This window comes from Pavona decussata, unplaced genomic scaffold (assembly GCF_977016875.1).
Source record: "Pavona decussata unplaced genomic scaffold, jaPavDecu1.1 SCAFFOLD_371, whole genome shotgun sequence".
Taxonomy (NCBI): domain Eukaryota; kingdom Metazoa; phylum Cnidaria; class Anthozoa; order Scleractinia; family Agariciidae; genus Pavona; species Pavona decussata.
Genome location: NW_028145747.1, coordinates 1,252,264 through 1,271,363, shown reverse-complemented (window position 1 = coordinate 1,271,363; position 19,100 = coordinate 1,252,264). Strand labels below are relative to the sequence as shown.

The 19,100-nt window shown below is 38.8% G+C and overlaps 1 protein-coding gene across 1 annotated transcript; it reads left to right on the top strand.

Annotated features, from left to right (window-relative positions):
- The first annotated feature begins 130 nt into the window (after nucleotides 1-130).
- Nucleotides 131-18,650, top strand: LOC146452392 (TNF receptor-associated factor 6-like). The gene is made up of 6 exons (XM_085098019.1): nucleotides 131-3,677; nucleotides 4,672-4,735; nucleotides 13,935-14,039; nucleotides 14,682-14,756; nucleotides 15,068-15,145; nucleotides 16,772-18,650. The coding sequence occupies exons 1-6, from the start codon at nucleotides 3,349-3,351 to the stop codon at nucleotides 17,441-17,443; spliced, it is 1,323 nt and encodes a 440-aa protein (XP_084954145.1). The 5' UTR covers nucleotides 131-3,348; the 3' UTR covers nucleotides 17,444-18,650.
- Nucleotides 18,651-19,100: the final 450 nt, after the last annotated feature.

Sequence of the window (19,100 nt, the reverse complement as noted above, 5' to 3'; positions counted from 1 at the left end):
TGTGTAATCTTACCACTCTACTTTGTAACCGATCACTAAAGATAGTCGTGTGGCTGAAAGGACTGTGACCAAATAAACATACTAAGACCATCCTTGTTAAAACTGTCAGACTTCGCTCAGAATGAAGTCCTCCCAATGTACTTCCCTATCCCTTAACCCTTTCACTGCCAAATTTCTAGGACTCTCTGGACAATTATCTCGATGTAGATGACCAAAACGGATTTAGTTGTCCTATATGAAGATCTCCTTTGAAATGCTCGCTGCTCTGCAATAACGAGGACTTTTTTTGTGACGTCACCTATTTGAACCGTTGTTGTTTTGCTCGCGAGCACAAACACATTCTAATCGCTAAGTTGTCGGTTTTTAAGTATACTTTCGGGCCATTTTCCACTGCAGAAGCTCCCAGGCTGGCATCATAAAGCTGGAATGGAGAGTAGAGGCAATCCTCTGAAAGAATCCAGAGGAGAGAGATGATTTCATAGCGACTGGGACGCCAAAAGTGTTCGTATCGAGTCATGATGGCTCACGAGTGAAGTTGTATCTCTGGCCGTTCTGTGGGTGGATTTTCGGACCTACCTAGGCAATTTGGGGGAGATTTGACTTGCAAAGAAAACGATGTGTGCGATATTTTGCCAGTAGGACCGGGTGGCTCGACACTTATAAAAAAACTACTGAATTAAGATGGCGGGACCTCCATTTCGTCGTTGTATCGAAATTACCCAGAATGCAACTCGGACGGCAAAGGGGAAATCACGGGCTTTGAAAAGTGGCTCGAATCAAATGGCTGATGTTGGAACAGCTGTAAGCGTGAGAGGCAAAATTGGAGATAAATGCTTACTTGTGAGATTAAGGTTTGCTGTCCTGAAGGAATTTTGGTTTTAAAATGAGATTTTGAATTAAAAAATTGGAAGCAAAGATGTGTGTTTTTCAGCTTTCCTCGATGCCGCAGAAAACGGGCATTTTTGGTTTTGCTTGAAAATAAATGTTGAAATGGAACGGCAAACGGAAGATAAACTCAGTTTATTTGCTCTTAAAGCCTAAAACACTTACTAATTAACACTATTAGTAGACCATAATAACCAGATTTCTGGATTTGAGAACGTGGCCAATCTTGAAAGTGGTAGCCTTTAAAACGGCGACATTAGTCGCCTTTAGCGGTGAAAGGGTTAAAAAAAGAGTAGAAGGAAAAACAAAACGGACTTGATTGAATGTCGCATATTCTTCCGAGAAATATAACTCCGAAGAACTTTTTCCTTTCTGTCAATGTCCATTTAGTACAAAACCAAGACTTTCTCTGTATCCCGGTATATAAGGTGCCTTTACTGGCCAAATATAATTTACAACACAGAAATAGCCCTAACTTTGCACTTCCATAAACCAACAGGGTACGGAAAGCGTCTTCCCCTCCTCTCTTTTGGTCTGTTACCATCAGGAGATTACTAGTTTAGTAGCGGTCACGTTTTCGATGCGTGCGCAATATTCGTACTTGTTACTGAAAAGACAAACACATTTTCGACCCCAGATCTCTTCCCTTTTGCGCATGACTGACGGCGGGAGTCAAGCCAAAGGCCCTGGGGTCGAGAATAAGAGAAACACCAAACTGGTAACAGGAGATGCTTCTTGAATTTTGCCTCCTGCCTCCTGTGTTTGTCAGTCAAAGAGAAAAATAGTTAACGAGAAAAACCATTTCTCAGAGTCAGTTGACATCTAACATGACATCTTATTTCTTTCACATGGAATTCAAATGTTGTGCTTTGTCGGCTTGTTATAAAATGATATAATTTCATTATTTAGGATATTAACATCAATATAGTGAGTAAAATTTGAGCTGAGGGCTTTTGAATCCTCTTAATTACTCCGGCCGTAAGGCGGACCGAGTTTAGGTTTCGGTAGCATTATCAAATTCTTTTTTCTTTTTGGGGTCGCGATGGGCCGAGAGATAAGACTTCGGGCCACGAGTTATTGTTCTCGGTCTCGTTTTTTGTACTCAGCTGGTACGAGTTACGTTTTCTGTCGTGTTATCAAATTTTTTAAATTCTCGGTCGCGTTCTTTGTTTTCGGGCCGTGAGGAGTGTTTACAATATGCGAGCCAGACGTACGAGGCATAAACAAAACATGCGAGGCATGAACAACCCCAACATAAACTGCTAGCCGTTAAGCTAACCAGGGAGCTATTTAAACTAACCTAAGTGTTATTTTGGCTAACCGGAGTGTTTTTTAGGCTAACCTGAGTGCCTCAAGGTTAGTTTTGTTTAACCGAAAATTTGGCAACTAAATCAGTCTATGACCTCGCGGGCCAAGTTGATAAAGATGTCTCACGTTTACTATAGAAAAACAATCAATGTAGAAACGGTTTCTGTCTTCAAATTAAAGGTGAATAACAAATGCTTTCCCCTGAATTTCATTTAAAAATATAAACAGCGAAACATTGTAAAACGTACAAGGATATAAACGTACGCGTGATGCGTAACGTTACTCTAGATCGGGGGGGGGGGGGATACTCAACAGATGCTTGGGTAGGGAGGTGCGGCCCTGGCGTTCAAACCCTGACCCTGTTTAAGACACAATTCTCCGATTTCGCTATCCCGTTTAAGACAGAATTCAAAATTTTCAAGGCCCTTTCTAAGACATTTAACCCAAAATCACACCCTGTTTAAGACTAGCATGAAATAAGAATACACTAGTTTCTTAGTGTGTTTTAATGCATTGGCAATCACAATCTGTTTAAGCCATTAGGTCACGTAGGGATACCCTGTTTAAGACAGAAAGTGATGAAATAGATACCCCGTTCAAGACAAAACACCCCGAAAACCATACCCTATCGGGCCGTACGTCCCCGTTAAGGTCACATAAGGGAGTACCCCCCCCGGGTTTAGATCATACCGAAAATTACGATCCGTCATTGACCCGGCGTCACATACATATTAGGACCGTACAAATGGTTTCTGTCTCTAAACGAAAGGTGAAAACGTAAGGATAAAAAGCCCGGGGATTATAAAAAGCATTCGTATGACAAATGTCGTTTTCCCCTGTATTTCATTCTGACTGCAAGAAATGCAATTCTATCTGGTGGTTACTTATTGCCTCACTATATCTCTGTATCTATCTATTTGGTAACCTGCGCGCAAGCTCTCTTGGGGGTGGGGGCCGGGAGTGGGGAAAGAGGATCCACCCCCAAGAGAGCTTGCTCGCAGACTATCTATTTGGGGGAACAAGCGATGCTGGAGGTTATCACTGTTAAAAAATTGCAGGCTTTACGCACCACACAGTCAAATATGGCCCGAGTATAAGCTGGAAACAGCTTCTTGTTTGAAATGAAATTGTTTGAAAAGTGTTTTCCTCAGATAGATGGAACTGAAAGACGTTTGCGTCACGCGAGCTCGGAATTATTGGCGTATAAACAAAATTTTTAGGTCATACTTGACTGATCTATTAGGAACAAAGATATCGCTTCAATTAATTAAATCCACCCAGCGACGCTCTCGTCAGGCGATCGATGAAAGTATGTCGGAAGCTCAATCAAATCCGCCAGCGCTTGGTGGATACGATGACGAGTTTGTGAATGCAGTCGAAGAAGATTGGCGTTGTGTAATATGTCAGTTACCACTAAAACAACCAATCCAAACTAAATGTGGCCACAGTTTTTGCACTCAATGCCTCAACGGACACTTTGAAAGGTATAAAAGCATTCCTTAGAGTACAATTGTTAGGAGCTATCGTTAAGCCAGGTTGTGGCTAGCGACGCAAACACGAGCGCCAAGGTAGGAGTTTATACAAGGCCTCAGAAACTCAATCTTAAGCCCTAGGATTTTGTGCTTTTGTGCTTACACTTGGCGTAAAAAACAGACTTTAGGAGCTCCTATTCAGCCAAGCGAGACCCTAAGTATTCTTAGCAGTCCTGTCTTGAAGAACCATATGGGGCATTTGTGACTAAATGTCTAAAGATTCTAATTAACGAGAAGATTCGTATTACAGCACGTTTAGTGAAATTATCATTCAATTGAAATCATGGATGGCAACAGCCCATTTGATCACGTGATTAAATCTCAAAGTTGAACATTTCGGGGCTTTTCATTTAATTGATATGTGGCGTGATTTATGAATAACGACCTCAGCTATAGTTTAATTAAATAGCACTGGATTTTCTTCTTTACGTCTTCTGTAACCTGTCAGCTGTAAGCTGTCGCTTGAAAATGTTCAATTCGGGAAAATTTGTTTGTTTATATAGGAAAATAAAATTATGCTGTGGAAGTGAATCTATTCAAAATATAATTTAATTAATGATTTGCATGACTTGGATCACTTAGTGCGGTTTATTAACATTCAAAACACAAATGTTTAAACTGGAAAAAAAACACTGAAGAGAAAGATAATTACAAAAACTCCCGCAAAACGTTCGTTTTCGCAAAAGCGAGGCTTCGTACACAGTTTTTATCATGAAATTTGGTGACATAAATATGGAAACAAAGCTAATTTTCACATGAAAAGCTTAGACTACCTGACGCAGACTTGACCATTAGCAACGTTATTTGAAAGTATGGAGAGTACATTAATAGTTCAGAAGATAAGCGAGAGAAAGGTACAAATGATACAGCTGACGGATAGGACTTAGGCAGTGTACGTCTAAGGATATCAAACACACACGTTTGCATTTTTCCTGTTTTAAAACAGACTGGAGCGAGATGGGCAGCCTTTGAATTGCCCTGTGGATCGAGAGGAGTTGAGCCGAGACAAAGTAAGAGAGTTTTGTAATGCTATAGCGTTTGTGGGAAGGGTTAGACAGTTCGAGCTGTTTACACCACTCATTGTCCACTGAGTGACTTGTAAATTGTTCAGTTGTCTGTGGTTTTCTGTTGGGTTTGCATGTTCATTACCCTTGTGCCAGTCTTTACTTAAAGAAATATTCCAATATTTCTCTTAGGGAAATCTGACTTTTTTTAGGACACATATTATACTAAGGTTTATCGCTAGCTAAAACCAGTTTTTAGGTACCAAGGCTCTTACTATCTATCTATTTATATATTTACCTACTTTTTATTTCTGTTTACAGATTAATTAACCTATTTTGTTGTTGTTGTTGTTTTTTGCCTTGATTGATTGACGAGAAGCCTTGAGACAGAGGGTCAATCTAGGCATCCTTAATCAATATTAAAGTCAGTGTAATAATGACCAAATAATTAATAATTAATTTAATTTAATTTAATTTAGTATTCTTTTTCCTTGCAGGGCGATATTTTTCCTGACAAAGCTACGGAAAGAAAAATTCTTTCTTTTTTTGTCAAATGCCGGAATGAAGGATGTCGGTGGTCTGGCGAATTGAGAACAAAAGATGTGAGTTTAACTTCTCGGTTCTTGGTTCCTTAAGCAATGAGCTTCTACGTTTCTTGATTTCTTTATGTCTTTTTTCCTTATGAAAAAGACTTGCGCAAGGAACTTTAAGTTGTGATGTTTACTTTGTTGGATGTTTCCGAGGCTCACCAATATTTCTTCCCAATTAGCTGTTCATTCTATGAGTCCTCAAAAAGAACCACAGTTTGTTCCAAATACCTTTTTGGGTTGCCACCTGACCAGCCGAAAGAAACCCATATGGACCTAAGGTTGCTCATTTTTTGCACCAAAAATTGACTTCAATTTCATGGTTAACCCTATCTAGACCCGGGAGGCGGAATCCGCCCTTCCCACCCCACCCCTGGTCCGAAAAGACAAAACCCAACCCCGTCTAGATAGGGTTAACTCATTGTTTAAAGTTAACTCCCTTTATTGCGGACACCCTCGGGACCGCGAGTCTGTGACCTTAATAGCGAGAGTCCTTAAAGCGTGATTTCAGCCATTCGTCTGTAATATATTTTTGCTGGGGATTTAGCTGCTGTCCGTGTTCGTCGGGGTGTCCGTCATAGCCAGGTGTCCACAAAGCGAAAGTTGACTGTATTTTTTACAATTTTGTATTTCTAAAACAGAACCATTTAGATTCTTGTCCTCTTCAAGCTGTTTCCTGTACAAACGGTAACTGTGATGTAAGACTGCTAAGGAAAGACTTGCAAGCACACGTGACTTCTACATGTGAGTAGAGGGTTCTTCATTGTAGCCACTGTGATGTGTCCCATGCGGTGTGTAAAACTGAGGTTAGAAACTTCTGAAATGTACTTTATGATGTCTCTGTACGTAAAGTCATAAAAAATACACATTTTTGAAGTGACACAGCTGAGGAATGCGTAGGACTCTTAAATACTGTTTTGCTGGTTGTACCTAGTAGTGGATCTAGGAGAGGAGAGGGCCCTTTATTTTTCAAACCCAAACCGAGACCCATAAGGCCAAGGCGCTAAGATATATTTTCCCTTACCTTCCCTTCCCCCCCCCCCCCCCTTCCCTCTCCACTACATACCTGAAGGTCTGGGTCTGCCGCTGGTATTGAATACTTTTTAGGAAAATTCCCTTTGTCAATTACTGAAATGATTGATGAATTTCTGGTTCTTGAAAATATTCTAATAGCTAGGAGCTTCTAAATCTCCAAAGAGCTCACAGCATTTTTTCAATCAGTTTAAGTTGGTTTATCTAAAATGCGGTAAAAAGGTTGTGTCTTATTGGGACCCTGGGTAACCTCCCAAAAAGGACCAAGGGCTTTTATAGCGGGTTTAAAAATGGCCTTTATTATGTTCCCCAGCATGGAAACGAGGCTACGGGTTATCTTTGAACCATGTGAACGAATCAACACCAAAATCTCCAAAACAATGTTTAGGATGTTTTAGACACTTCAAAAAAGGACACCCTTATCAAAGAAATTTTCATCTAGCGAGTCTAAAATTTGCTTACTTATTGTTCAGTGTGATTTTTAATGCTGAAAATATTTCTTTTATCCAAAGAAAAGCTGTATTTAACTTGTTATCTTCTTTTCTTACTGGGTATGCTTGCGTTTTTGTTGTGCCGTGAGAAAACGGAACAATCAAAGCACTCTTTACAGCTTTAAAATAGTGCACCATTCACTTGCTTCCACCTTAAATTTAACAGGAATGGTACCTTCATGCAAATCAATAATCAATACACATACATTTGTCATATTTTAGGCTCATCAAAGTGAGTGCAAGAGATTGCCGCTTAAGTGCCCAAACAAGTGTGAAGCTATTATTCCGAGAGAAGAGGTTAGTGTCTGATTGTTTGATAACAACACCATTGTGTATCATATCTATTTTCTGCGCGTCCATGATATGTGCAAAAATGATCTTTAATCAGGCGTGAGTTTGTTCCTTGGATCCCTTCACGGAGGCCTCGATCTGTTATATTTTGCGTCTTGTCTACTGTTCAAATAAATTCCACTTTCGTCATTCGTTTCTCTACTGTAAGAAGAATACTCTAGAGATGAATACTATCACAAGCGGTTATTAAGTTTCGTTTTGATTTCAGTCGAGATCAGAATAGTTATCCCCTGATGTAGATTTAGTTGTATTACATGACCGAATAACTTGCATTATTTGTAAACATAAGTATGACTATTAGAGAAAATTTTTTTCCTTGATCCTGTCATAGTATATCAAACAAAAAGGTTTCGTTTGCAGGAGCGAAAGTCAAGCACAAGCTTTCGATTCCCTCACGGAATCTTTGTGGTGTAGGACGTTTTGTCCCATGATTAAGTTGATAAAATATCACGTGATAAAACGTCCCGGTAGATCGCCGGGAGCTCATATCCAACGTCGCGATTCAATATCGGAGCCTGGCAATGAAATTCAATAGCCTCTCTAATGCTTCTTTTGAAGGTGTCGTTCTCCCTTACAACAATTGAAGGGGAAGAAAGATCGAGCGCGTGCCTCGAGTTCCTTAGGTGGTCACCCACTGCAGTCGTTGGCGATCTTGTACTGTTGACATGTTCTCTAAATCTGACCCCAAAGGGTCTTGCCGTCTCCCCGATATAAACCTCTTCACAATCCCTGCACTGAATTTTATAGACCACTCCGCATTTCTTTTCCATGGGTGTGGGATCGTTGGGGTTTTTGTATGACTGTTTCTAAATTTCTTCTATCATATCCTACAGACTTCAACCCATATTGACAGTGATTGCCCGCTGACCATAATTCCCTGTCCTTATGCTGAGATGGGCTGCGGAGAAAAGGTAATTCGGTAACAAAGAACTGAGTCTACTGAATGTTAAAATCATCAATCGCATCTATTGACTTGTAAAACGTCCAGGTCCTCTGCAGTCCTACAGAACGACACTTCATTACTTAATTGAAAAAAAAAATGCTTAAAATAGCAGTTTCATATCGTCAGAGGCAAGCTTCATTTCCGATGTGATCCTTGCTTGTAGTAACGTCACATGTGAACTTGGTTTTTAAATGTTCCAGCACCAAAGGAGTCGCGTTTTATTTCAGCGGTTAGAGAATCCGCCCAGTATGTGGCTACAAAAATTCAAGGATGATCGTTCTAACAGCTAGGGAACTCCGAAGAAAGACTGTGTAGTCATCAGCAAACATTGAGCCATGTTTTTAAGTCTGTTGTCTTTTTCCTTTCTGTAGGTTCAGCGAAGAAAAGTTGAATCCCACCTTCAATCTGCCACTAATCTTCATCTTGACTTAACTTGTGCGAAGTTGAGTGAAACACGGATTCAGCTTACTAACACTCAAATTCAGCTGCGTAACACTCAAGAGAAGGTCAGTGCTCTTGAGAGTCCTAGTCTGACGCAGTTTCAAGGAGTACATACATGGAAGATTTGCGGATTCGAGGAAAAGATGAAACCAGTCAAAAGCGGGGAGAAAACCCAGCTAGAGATAAACAGCCCTCCTTTCTACCACCATCGGGGATATAAGTTAAGAGTAACCTTGAGCCCCTTTAACAATGGATGCGGCACTATATACGTCAATGTAGAGTGTTTTGTAATGAAAGGTGAATACGATGCCTTATTATCCGGTTCTTTTCCCATTACAAGATTTCAAATTACGTTGATCGATCAGCAAGAAGATTCAAGGCAAAGGAGAGACATGGTTATTTCATCAAACGAAACGTCAGGAACGTTATCCAGAGGGCGCATTCTAAGGGTGGAGAACGATGAGAAACAATATCGTGTAGGGTCGATACAAATAAAGTACGACGTCTTAAAGGGAAGGCGCTACATTGTAGACGACACCATTTTCATCCAGATCCATATGAATACACCACGGTAGAGATATTATTGCTAGTTACATGGAATACCTCGTTGCCTTTATTCAAGCGCATTTCACAGTTTACTTCTTTGTCCTGTCCAAACGACTATCGTCATTATATAATCACAAGATAATAATAAGATCTATAGAATAAAAGCACAGCAGTGTATACAGCAATTTTAACAAGAAATACAGAAAAGTATTCGTTGCTTTACAATATGAAGGAAACACTACTCAGAGGATACGTGATCACACCACACGGCTGAGAAACAAGAAATAATCAGATTTGTATTGTCATGTTAATAAACATAAAGTGAACTTTATCGAATGTTTTAGGTTTATCGTCATAGAGAAAATAGCACCCGATATCAACTGGAACTACTTGACTTGGAATCGTCATGGATCAATAGGCTTAGAACAGGAGAACCACGAGGACTCAATAAAGTGGAGTCCTGTGCACTCTGCATGGGGATCCCACTGTAGCATGTACACTCAATATACATTCTCCCCAGAGACTTGTGTCGATCTGTAAATATATAAATCAGTCTGCCTTCCTAATAGGAAATTAATTTATTCTTTCTTTTTGTCTATTTTTTTTTGTAAATTTATTCTTTCTTTTTTTTTTGCCGCCTAGATTAGCTTTGCTACCTGCGGCGCCAAGAAATTGTAAATGTAATATTTAAATAAAAAACCTAATAAAGTTGAAGTTGAAGTTTTATCAGGTAATCCTACCACTCTACTTTGTAACCGATCACTGAAGAGGGTCGTGTGGCTGAAAGGCCTGTGATCAAATAAACATACTAAGACCATCCCTGTTAAAACTGCCAGACTTCGCTCAGAATGAAGTCCTCCCAATGTAAGACTCCTTTCACTAGAAAAAGAGTAGAAGAAAAACAAAACATGGACTTGACTGAGTGTCCCATATTCTTAAGAGCAATATAACTCCGAACTTTCTCCTTTCTGTTAATGTCTATTTAGTACAAAACCAAGATTTTCTCGGTGTTTCGACATATAAGGTGCTTTTACTGGCCAAATATAATTTGAGCGACACAGAAATAGTAATACTCGAGGGGGATTTGTGGGTGTATCTGTGTATCTTTACGGGGATTGTTAGTCTATTGTTATTGTTTGGTTCTGTTCTTGTCATCACCACAGGGCGCACAGGAGTCAAATTTGATGTAAAATAAATTCCGGCTAAATTCAACAAGAAGTTTCTACTAAATCGAGTTTTTTGATTTAAAAAAAATAACGTGATCGAACAAAGCGTTATGATATCTTATTATGCGTCTTTTTTTTATTTTAACAATTTTTCTTTTCGTGCTCACACCCACCCCCCTCCCTCCAACCCAACCACACAGAAAACCTGCAGACAAGGATCATTTTTCTCAGAAAGACGGAACTGAAAGAATTGTCACGCAAGTTCACGCCACGCGAGCTCGCAATTATTGGCATATAAACCAAATTTCCAGGTCATACTTGACTGATCTATTAGGCACAAAGATATCGCTTTCATTAAATCCACCCCGCGACGCTCGTGTCAGGCGAGCGATAAAAGTATGGCGGAAGCTCGATCAAATCCACCAGCGCTTGGTGGATACGATGATGAGTTTGTAAATGCAGTAGACGACGATTTCCATTGTGTAATCTGTCAGTTACCTCTGAAAGCACCAATCCTAACGAAATGTGGCCACAGATTTTGCACTCAATGCCTCAACGGACACTTCGAAAGGTTAGCATTCCTTGGAGTACAATTCTTAGAAGCTATTGTTAAGCCTGGTTGTAATTAACTAGCGACGCAGACACGAGCGCCAAGGTAGGTGTTTATACAAAGCGTTAGAAACGTAAGCTTAAGCCCAAGGATTTTGTGCTTACACTTGGCGTAAAAGCAGACTTTAAGAGCTCCCATTCACGCAAGCGAGATCGTAGGTATTGTTAGCAGTCATGCTGCAAAGCTCAATACAATAATATTATAACGATTATCCTTAAAGAATCAGCCATTTGTGACTAAACGGTCCAAAAAGATTCTGAATAACGAGAAGATTCGCATTACAGTATATTTAGTTAAATTATAATTGAAGTGAAATCATTGAGGGCAACAGCCCATTTGATCACGTGATTGAATCTCAAAGTGCAACATTTCGGCTTTTATTTTCTTGATCTGTGGCGTGATTTACAGAATATCACTGGTAAGATTTTTTCTTTTTCGTCTACTTTAACCCGATCTTTACAGTATTTACCACTGTCGGTTGGTCATGTTCAATGCGCGCACATTTGTTTGTTTGTACAGGAAAATGAAAATGAAAATATTTCAAGGACTTGGATCAATGCCACCGACAATTTAACCGTGAAGTGATGATTTTCAGTTTGTTGCTTCCTTCATGACTGTTTGGGTACGGCTTATAAACACTCAAAAAGCAAATGTTTAAATTGTAACAATAACACAGCTGAATTGGAAGATAATTACAAAAATAATCCTTCGAGTCGTTCGTTTCTTTGTAGAAATCTGTTAAAGATCCGCAAATAGCATATTCGAAAAAGGAAATCAAGTTCTGGGGTCTTAGCACAAGCGAGGTTAAATTGTGAGCGCAGTGAAGAGCGACTTACATGACGCAGCCTTGATCATTTCCAACATTATTCGAAAATGTATTAGTACATTAACAGTTCAGAAGATAAACGAGAGAAAGGTACAAATTATCTTTAAATACACCCGACGGATAAGACTTTTGTGTTGTGAGGATATCAAAACAACACATTTCTGTTTTTAAACAGGTTGGAGCGAGATGGGCAACGTTTGTATTGCCCTGTGGATCGAGAGAAGTTGAGCCGAGATAAAGTAAGAGAGGTTTTTTAATGCTATGACATTTATAGGAAGAGTTCGCGAGTTCAAGTTGTTTACACCACTCACTGTCTACAGAAAGTGACTCGTAAATCGTTCAATCGTCTTTGGTTTTCTGTTGTGTCAGTCATTGGTCAATACTTCTCGAGGGAAATCTGATTTTTTGTTGTTGCTAGATAGATGGCCAAATCGCTTGCCATGTTATGTTTTCCAATGTCATAGTTAACGTTGTGACATTTTTATCCATTGTATACAAAACATTAAACCTTTACTACGAAAATTACCATGCCTCTTATCTCTGTACATGCGCAAGATAACTGAGGGACCGGTCATTAATTAGAGAGGACCCAAAAGGGGCGGGCTAACAGAACTTGGACAAGCATATGAGAGGGGGTCGCAAGTATTTGTGTTCATTTCTGTTCACTTAATAATTACACGAAGATGCAAAAAAATTCATGAACATCAACATTTGTTCAGCAATGTGTCATTAATGCCTCCATACAGGTACTCATATTTTAATGTAATAATAGCTTAATATCCCCTTTGCATCTGCATTGTCGAGAGTTTGTTTGAACTAAAAAATGAATAATTACTATCTCAATTCAGAGCTTTAACTTGCTTCATCAGTTGCTTCATCAATTGGCTCATCAGTTCCTTCATCTACTGCTTTCATAAAGCCTTTCAGATTGTATTTTATTGTAGCAAGAGCTTTCTCTGTCACTTTACCTTGGTCCACCATTCTTGTTAAACATTTGCTTTAACACTTGCGTCTGCTGATATCAGTTGAATCATCTGTTTGGAATTTCTCAGTTTTCGACGCTGTTATTTCCTCTTTTTTTGCTCTTATTTTTATTCTGCTTTTTGGATTTTTTTTCTGAATTTGTTTTTCTTTTTTATAAAAAAAATTATTTTGCTCGAAACATTTCTCTAGATCCGCTGCACTCTTCTTTTTCAGTGAGACTCTTCAAAGTGACTCCAACTGTCTTTCTTAGTTCTTCTACTCCAGTAATACTTTTCACATCAAAACATTTAGCGCACTCATGCCCTTGCTTACGTTTTCCAGATTTTGTGAACAAATCATTGAGGTTTATCTTTAGCTATCTTTGGTGCCTCTTCCTTCAGCTTTCTGGAGCTTCCAAGTGTTTACCCTCAAAATTATCTAACACTATTTATGTGTGTTTGTGGAGGGAAGGGGAGGGTCATATCAATTTATGCAAGGCGTGATAGGGGGGTTGCAATGGAAATGGAGAGGGTCTTTTTCAAATGCACCCCCCCCCTCTCTTGTTAATGACCAGTCCCTTGTTTACTTGTTTTAGTTACTTGATTGTCTACTCATTCATTGATTCAATCAGTCATTCACTCACTCACTCACTCACTCACTCACTCACTCACTCACTCACTCACTCACTCACTCACTCATTCATCCATTCATTCATTCATTCATTCATTCATTCATTCATTCATTCATTCATTCATTCATTCATTCATTCATTCATTCATTCGTTCATTCGTTCATTCAGTCATTCAGTCAGTCAGTCAGTCATTCAGTCAGTCAGTCAGTCAGTCAGTCACTCACTCACTCACTCATTCATTCATTCATTCATTCATTCATTCGTTCATTCATTTAGTCATTCATTCAGTCAGTCAGTCATTCATTCATTCAGTCAGTCAGTCAGTCACTCACTCACTCACTCACTCACTCACTCACTCACTCAGTCAGTCAGTCAGTCAGTCAGTCAGTCAGTCAGTCATTCATTCATTCATTCATTTTGTTTAATTTATTTTTGTTTACAGATTTATTTACGTCTTTATTTTGGTCTTGATTGTGAAACAAGCACGAGACGCCTTTAAACAGAGGCTCAATCTATAGGCACTCCTCATCAAAAATATAGTCTGTCACCAAAATTACGTTTTTAATAGTATATAATTTAATTCAATTTAATATAATTTAATGTATTATTTTCTTGCAGGCCGATATTTTTCCAGACAAAGCGACGGAAAGAAAGATCCTTTCCTTTTTTATCAAATGCCCGAATGAAGGTTGTCAGTGGTCTGGCGAATTGAGATCAAAAGACGTGAGTTAAGTTTTCCATTCGTTTAGGAATAATCATGGGCACTTGTTTGTATGTTTCCTGATTTCGTTCCATCTTTTTTCGTTGTGAAAAAATATTGTGTAAGGACCTCGTGAAAACTCTCCTCTGGGGTTAAAAAACATGGGCAAAAATCGAAGTGATGCTAATACCATTTTTCTCAAAAAAAGCACGGTTCCCTTGCAAATGATATATTTCACCCCCTTTTGTGCCTTTGCTGTTCCTTCTATGAGTAGTCAATCCAGTCAAACACAGTTTTTGACAAATTGTTTTTGCCACGTGACTAGTTGCAATCAACCCTGCATAGATCTGAGGTTGTTTAAATAAGAAGCAATCGCACCAAAACATTGACTTCGAGTTCGTCGTCAACTCATAGGTTACCAAACTGTCCAAATGGTAATATTTTTTCTAATTGTGTATTTCTAAAACAGAACCATTTAGTTTCTTGTCCTCTTCGAGTTGTTTCCTGTACAAACGACAACTGTAATGTAAGACTGCCAAGAAGAGACTTGCAAGGACACCTGACTTCTAAATGTGAATGGAGGGTACTTCATTGCATCCACTGTTATTTTTAAGAGGATATCTTTAGGACAATCAAATATCAATAAACGTTTGTCATATTTTCAGGCTCATCAAAGTGTATGCAAGAGATTACCGCTTAAGTGCCTAAACAAGTGTGGAGCTATTGTTCCGAGAGAAGAGGTTAGTGTCTGATTGTTTGATAACAACAAGAATGCCTATCCATTGTTCATGTCTCCATAATGCATGCATGTTGAACTGTTAAATGTGACCAAAATGATCAATAATCAGGCATTTGTCGTATCCTTGGATCCCTTCATGGAGGGCTAATTTCCTCGTTTCTCTATTGTAAGAAGAATACTCTCAAAATATTTCAGATTCAATTAGAGAAGTTATCATCTAGACTTAATTATTTGTCTTACATGACCCAATAATTTGCATTATTTTTAATGTGAGCATAACTGTTTCTTGCTTTCTTCTATCATATCCTACAGATCTCAACCCATATTGACAGTGATTGTCCGGTTACCATAATTCCCTGTCCTTATGCTGAGATGGGCTGCGGAGAAAAGGTAATTAGTAACAAAGAACTGTATGTCAAAATTATCCATCACTTCCGTTATTTTTTGAAAAATTTAGGGCCTCTCCAGACCTAGAAGTACAGTTCTTTATTTAATTAAAACAAATGCTTAAAATGACAATTTCAACTCAAAAACATATTTCTAAGTGCCCTTTGCTAAATTGAACGGAAGGTTTGGAGTACAATACCTCCATCAAAAAACGAAAAAACTAGCAAACAAAAAGAAAACAACAACAACAACAACGAGACGAAACAAAAAAGCTATCAAATGCTTCAGGGGAAACCTCCACTCTTACAAAAAAAAATGGCGTTAAAGTCTAATTTCAAAGCTCGGTTTAAAAGCTTGGGCCAGCATTTTAGCGCGCTAAAAATTGAATGTAATTTTCGCCAATTCTCGTGTGCCGCCATCTTAGATTTTATGACGTCACACGGTTGCCTCTATTGTCTGGAAATAGAACTTCTATTGTGTGGAATAATTGAAAAACCGTATGACGTCATGGAATTAAAAATGGCGTCGCACAGAAATTTTAAAAAGTGAAAATAGACGATAACAAAATCCAATTTTTAGAATACTTATAGGCTTTCTGCACTTTTTAACTAATTTTGAAATGAAGATACAATTTAATTTAGTCGCGCAAGGGTCATCTCTGTCTGGAAATCACAGAACTACAAACAAAAAACTTCCTTTCTGCGATACGTGAATAACATATTAATTGTCATTCGAGAAACTCTACCAGAGCACTCAAAACATTCTTTAGAGCGTTCTATACCATTTTGAATTATAATTATATTCAATTTCTTTTAAATAGTGCAGTGAAATGTAGTAGCGGGAAAATGCTGCAAATTTTTCTTAGCAATTTCTACGATTTATTTTCATTTTATGTTGCTTCTCTGATAACTGCCCTTTAATAGACTACATAGCTTTAAATCTAAAAAAATAAACAAAAAACAATGTCGTTCTTACACAACATTAGTTTTCTTTTGTGATACAGAATTAAGAAATTCAAGAGGTTTTACCAGTTTACGTTCGAACTGTAGTAAAACAAATATAAAACTGATCAAGAAAAAATGAAATCAGTACGTCAAAAGTATTGGGATAGCCTGCGATTATTTTTCGGCGGAGAGAATCTCGACAGCCGGAAATACGTCTGCGTTCGCAGGCTAGCATTGGGACTGCAAAGAAACATTCTGCCATGCCTCAAGGATATTAAAATTATGGCTTCTCTCGACCTTATTGCTAAGGAAATGATATTCTTGGTATTTGAATAGGATTTGAACGCGCAAAAGGGAAAATGTTAGCGGAAAACACTATTTGAAACATACAGAATGCCTAGATCCGCAATACGCTACAAAGTAAGGATCTGATGCAAGGTTCATTACTGATGTGATGCTTGTTTTCAGTATACAGCAGGAAAGTGACAAGTGAACTTGCATTGAAATGTTCCAGTACGCTAAGAGTCGCCCTTTATTTCAGAGGTTAGAGCATCCGTCCAGTTTGTGGCTATTAGAATTCAAGAGTCGTCGTTCGTACAGCTAGGAAACTCCGAAGAAAGACTGTGTAGTCATCAGCGAACGTTGAGCCGTGCTTTTAAGCCTATTGTCTTTTTCTTTTCTGTAGGTTCAGCGAAGAAAAGTTGAATCCCACCTTCAATCTGCAACTAATCGTCATCTTGACTTGGCTTGTGCGAAGTTGAATGAGACACGGATTCAGCTGACTAACACTCAAAGTCAACTGAATGACACTCAAATACAGTTGCGTGACACTCAACTTCAGTTGCGTAACACCCAAGATAAGGTCAATGTTCTAGAGAGTCCTTGTCTGACGAAAATTGCTGGAGTACATACTTGGAAGATTTGCGGATTCGAGGAAAAGATGAAAAAAGCCAAAAGCAGGGAGCAAACCCTGATATCGAGTCCTCCTTTCTACGACCAAGGATATAAGTTTGCATTAACCTTGGAACCCAATGACACAATCTTCAGCCCTACAATCGTCTCTGTAACGTTTTATCTAACGAAAGGTGAATACGATGCCGTATTATCCTGGCCTGTACCCAATAACAGAGTTACAATAACAATGATCGATCAGCAAGAAGATCCAAGTCAGAGGGTTAACAAGGATATATCCTTTACATCACATGATCAACTATATAAAAAAATATTTGCAAGGGTGGAGAATGACGAGAGCCAGTTTTCTTTAAGCCACGGGCTTATATCGCACGAAGACTTAGGGGAAAGGCGCTACGTTGTAGACGACACCATTTTCATCCAGATCCAAATCGATCCAGTATAATAGATATTATTGCTACTTAGATGAATACTTCATTGCTTTTATTCAAGCGCATTTCACAGTTTACTTGTTTTTCCTGTCCAAACTACTAGCGTCGTAATGTAATCACAAGATACTAAAAGATTCTAGCTAACTTTGGTACAAAAAAAGCAGAGCCGCAAATACAGGAAATTCAACTTCTCAAACTCATTAATAATTCAAAAGCCAAAGACAAAGGAAATCATGCACTGTAACGTGTTTGGATATCGGATGAAACACTGTGTCTTGTGTTAGATATATATTACAAGAAATACAGGCCAGTATTCGCTGCTATACAATATGAAGGAAACACCGCTCAGAGGATACGTGATCGTATCACACGGCACAGAAACAAGAAAAGAATCATCTTTGTGCTGTCATGTTGTAAACATACAGCTGAACATAGCGTTAACTTTACCGAATGTGTAGCGTTTATTGTCCTTGGTCAAACAGCACTTGATATCAAACTACATGACTTCGAATCGTCATGGACCAATAAGCTTAGAACAGGAGAACCACGAGGACTCAATAAAGTGCAGCCCTGTGCACTCTGCATGGGGATCCCACTGAAGCATCATGGGCTATAGGAAACATGGATTTCGACTAAATAAACATTACATTTATTTTAAATAAAGTTGAATTACTCACAATGAAGTAGTCTTTTGTCTTTTCTGGTCGTTTCTCCCCATTTATGTCAAGTAGAATAGCCCAAACAACCCTCCTTTTGATTCAGAATAGGACCGCAAAGCGTTCGTTAAATCTTGGTAACCGTGCGTCGTATTCCATTATGAGATAACGCTCGCGCGCTTAGCAGCCGCGCTTGGGATTTGAGAAGGACGCTCGGTTACCAAGCCTAACGAATGCTTGCCATGTAGTTCTGAATAATAATGATGTATTGTAAGGGCTATTCTAAAAGAGATAAATGAGGAGAAGCGACCAGAAAAGACAAAAGACTACTTCATTGTGAGTAATTTAACTTTATTTGAGATAAAATGTAATCTTTATTTAGTCGAAACCCATGTTTCCTACAGCCCATGGAAGCATGCACATCAATATACATTTTCCCCAGAGACTTATGTAGATCTGTAAATATGTAAATCTGTGTAATCCTGCTACTCTACTTTGTAACCGATCACTGAAGAGGGTCGTGTGGCTGCAAGGCCTGTTATCAAATAAACATACTAAGACCATCCTTGTTAAAACTGCCAGACTTCGCTCCGAATGAAGTTCTCCCAATGTAAGAGTGTTTTTCCTTTACAAAAAGAGTAGAAGAAAAAACAAAACGTGGACTTGACTGGGTGTCGCATATTCTTCAGAGCAATATAACTCCGAGAAACATTTTCCTTTCTGTCAATGTCCATTTAGTACACAAAGCACAGGGTTGTCAAAATAAGCCGGCAACCGGCACATTTCACCGGCTATTCCGAATACTGCGCCGGCTACTCTGGCTGCTAGGTTTGTTCTAGGCATGGTATCGCGGAAATAAAACTGTTCAGTTAATAATTTGTTGGAAGCCAAATCGGAACAGAGGCAATAAAACAGTTATTTTGCCTAAAAAGTACAATAAATTGTGTGCGTGACACAGATGTCGACGCGATTGGCCGCGCTTGCAAAAGCATCAGTCAATGCTCGAGGTTTCAAA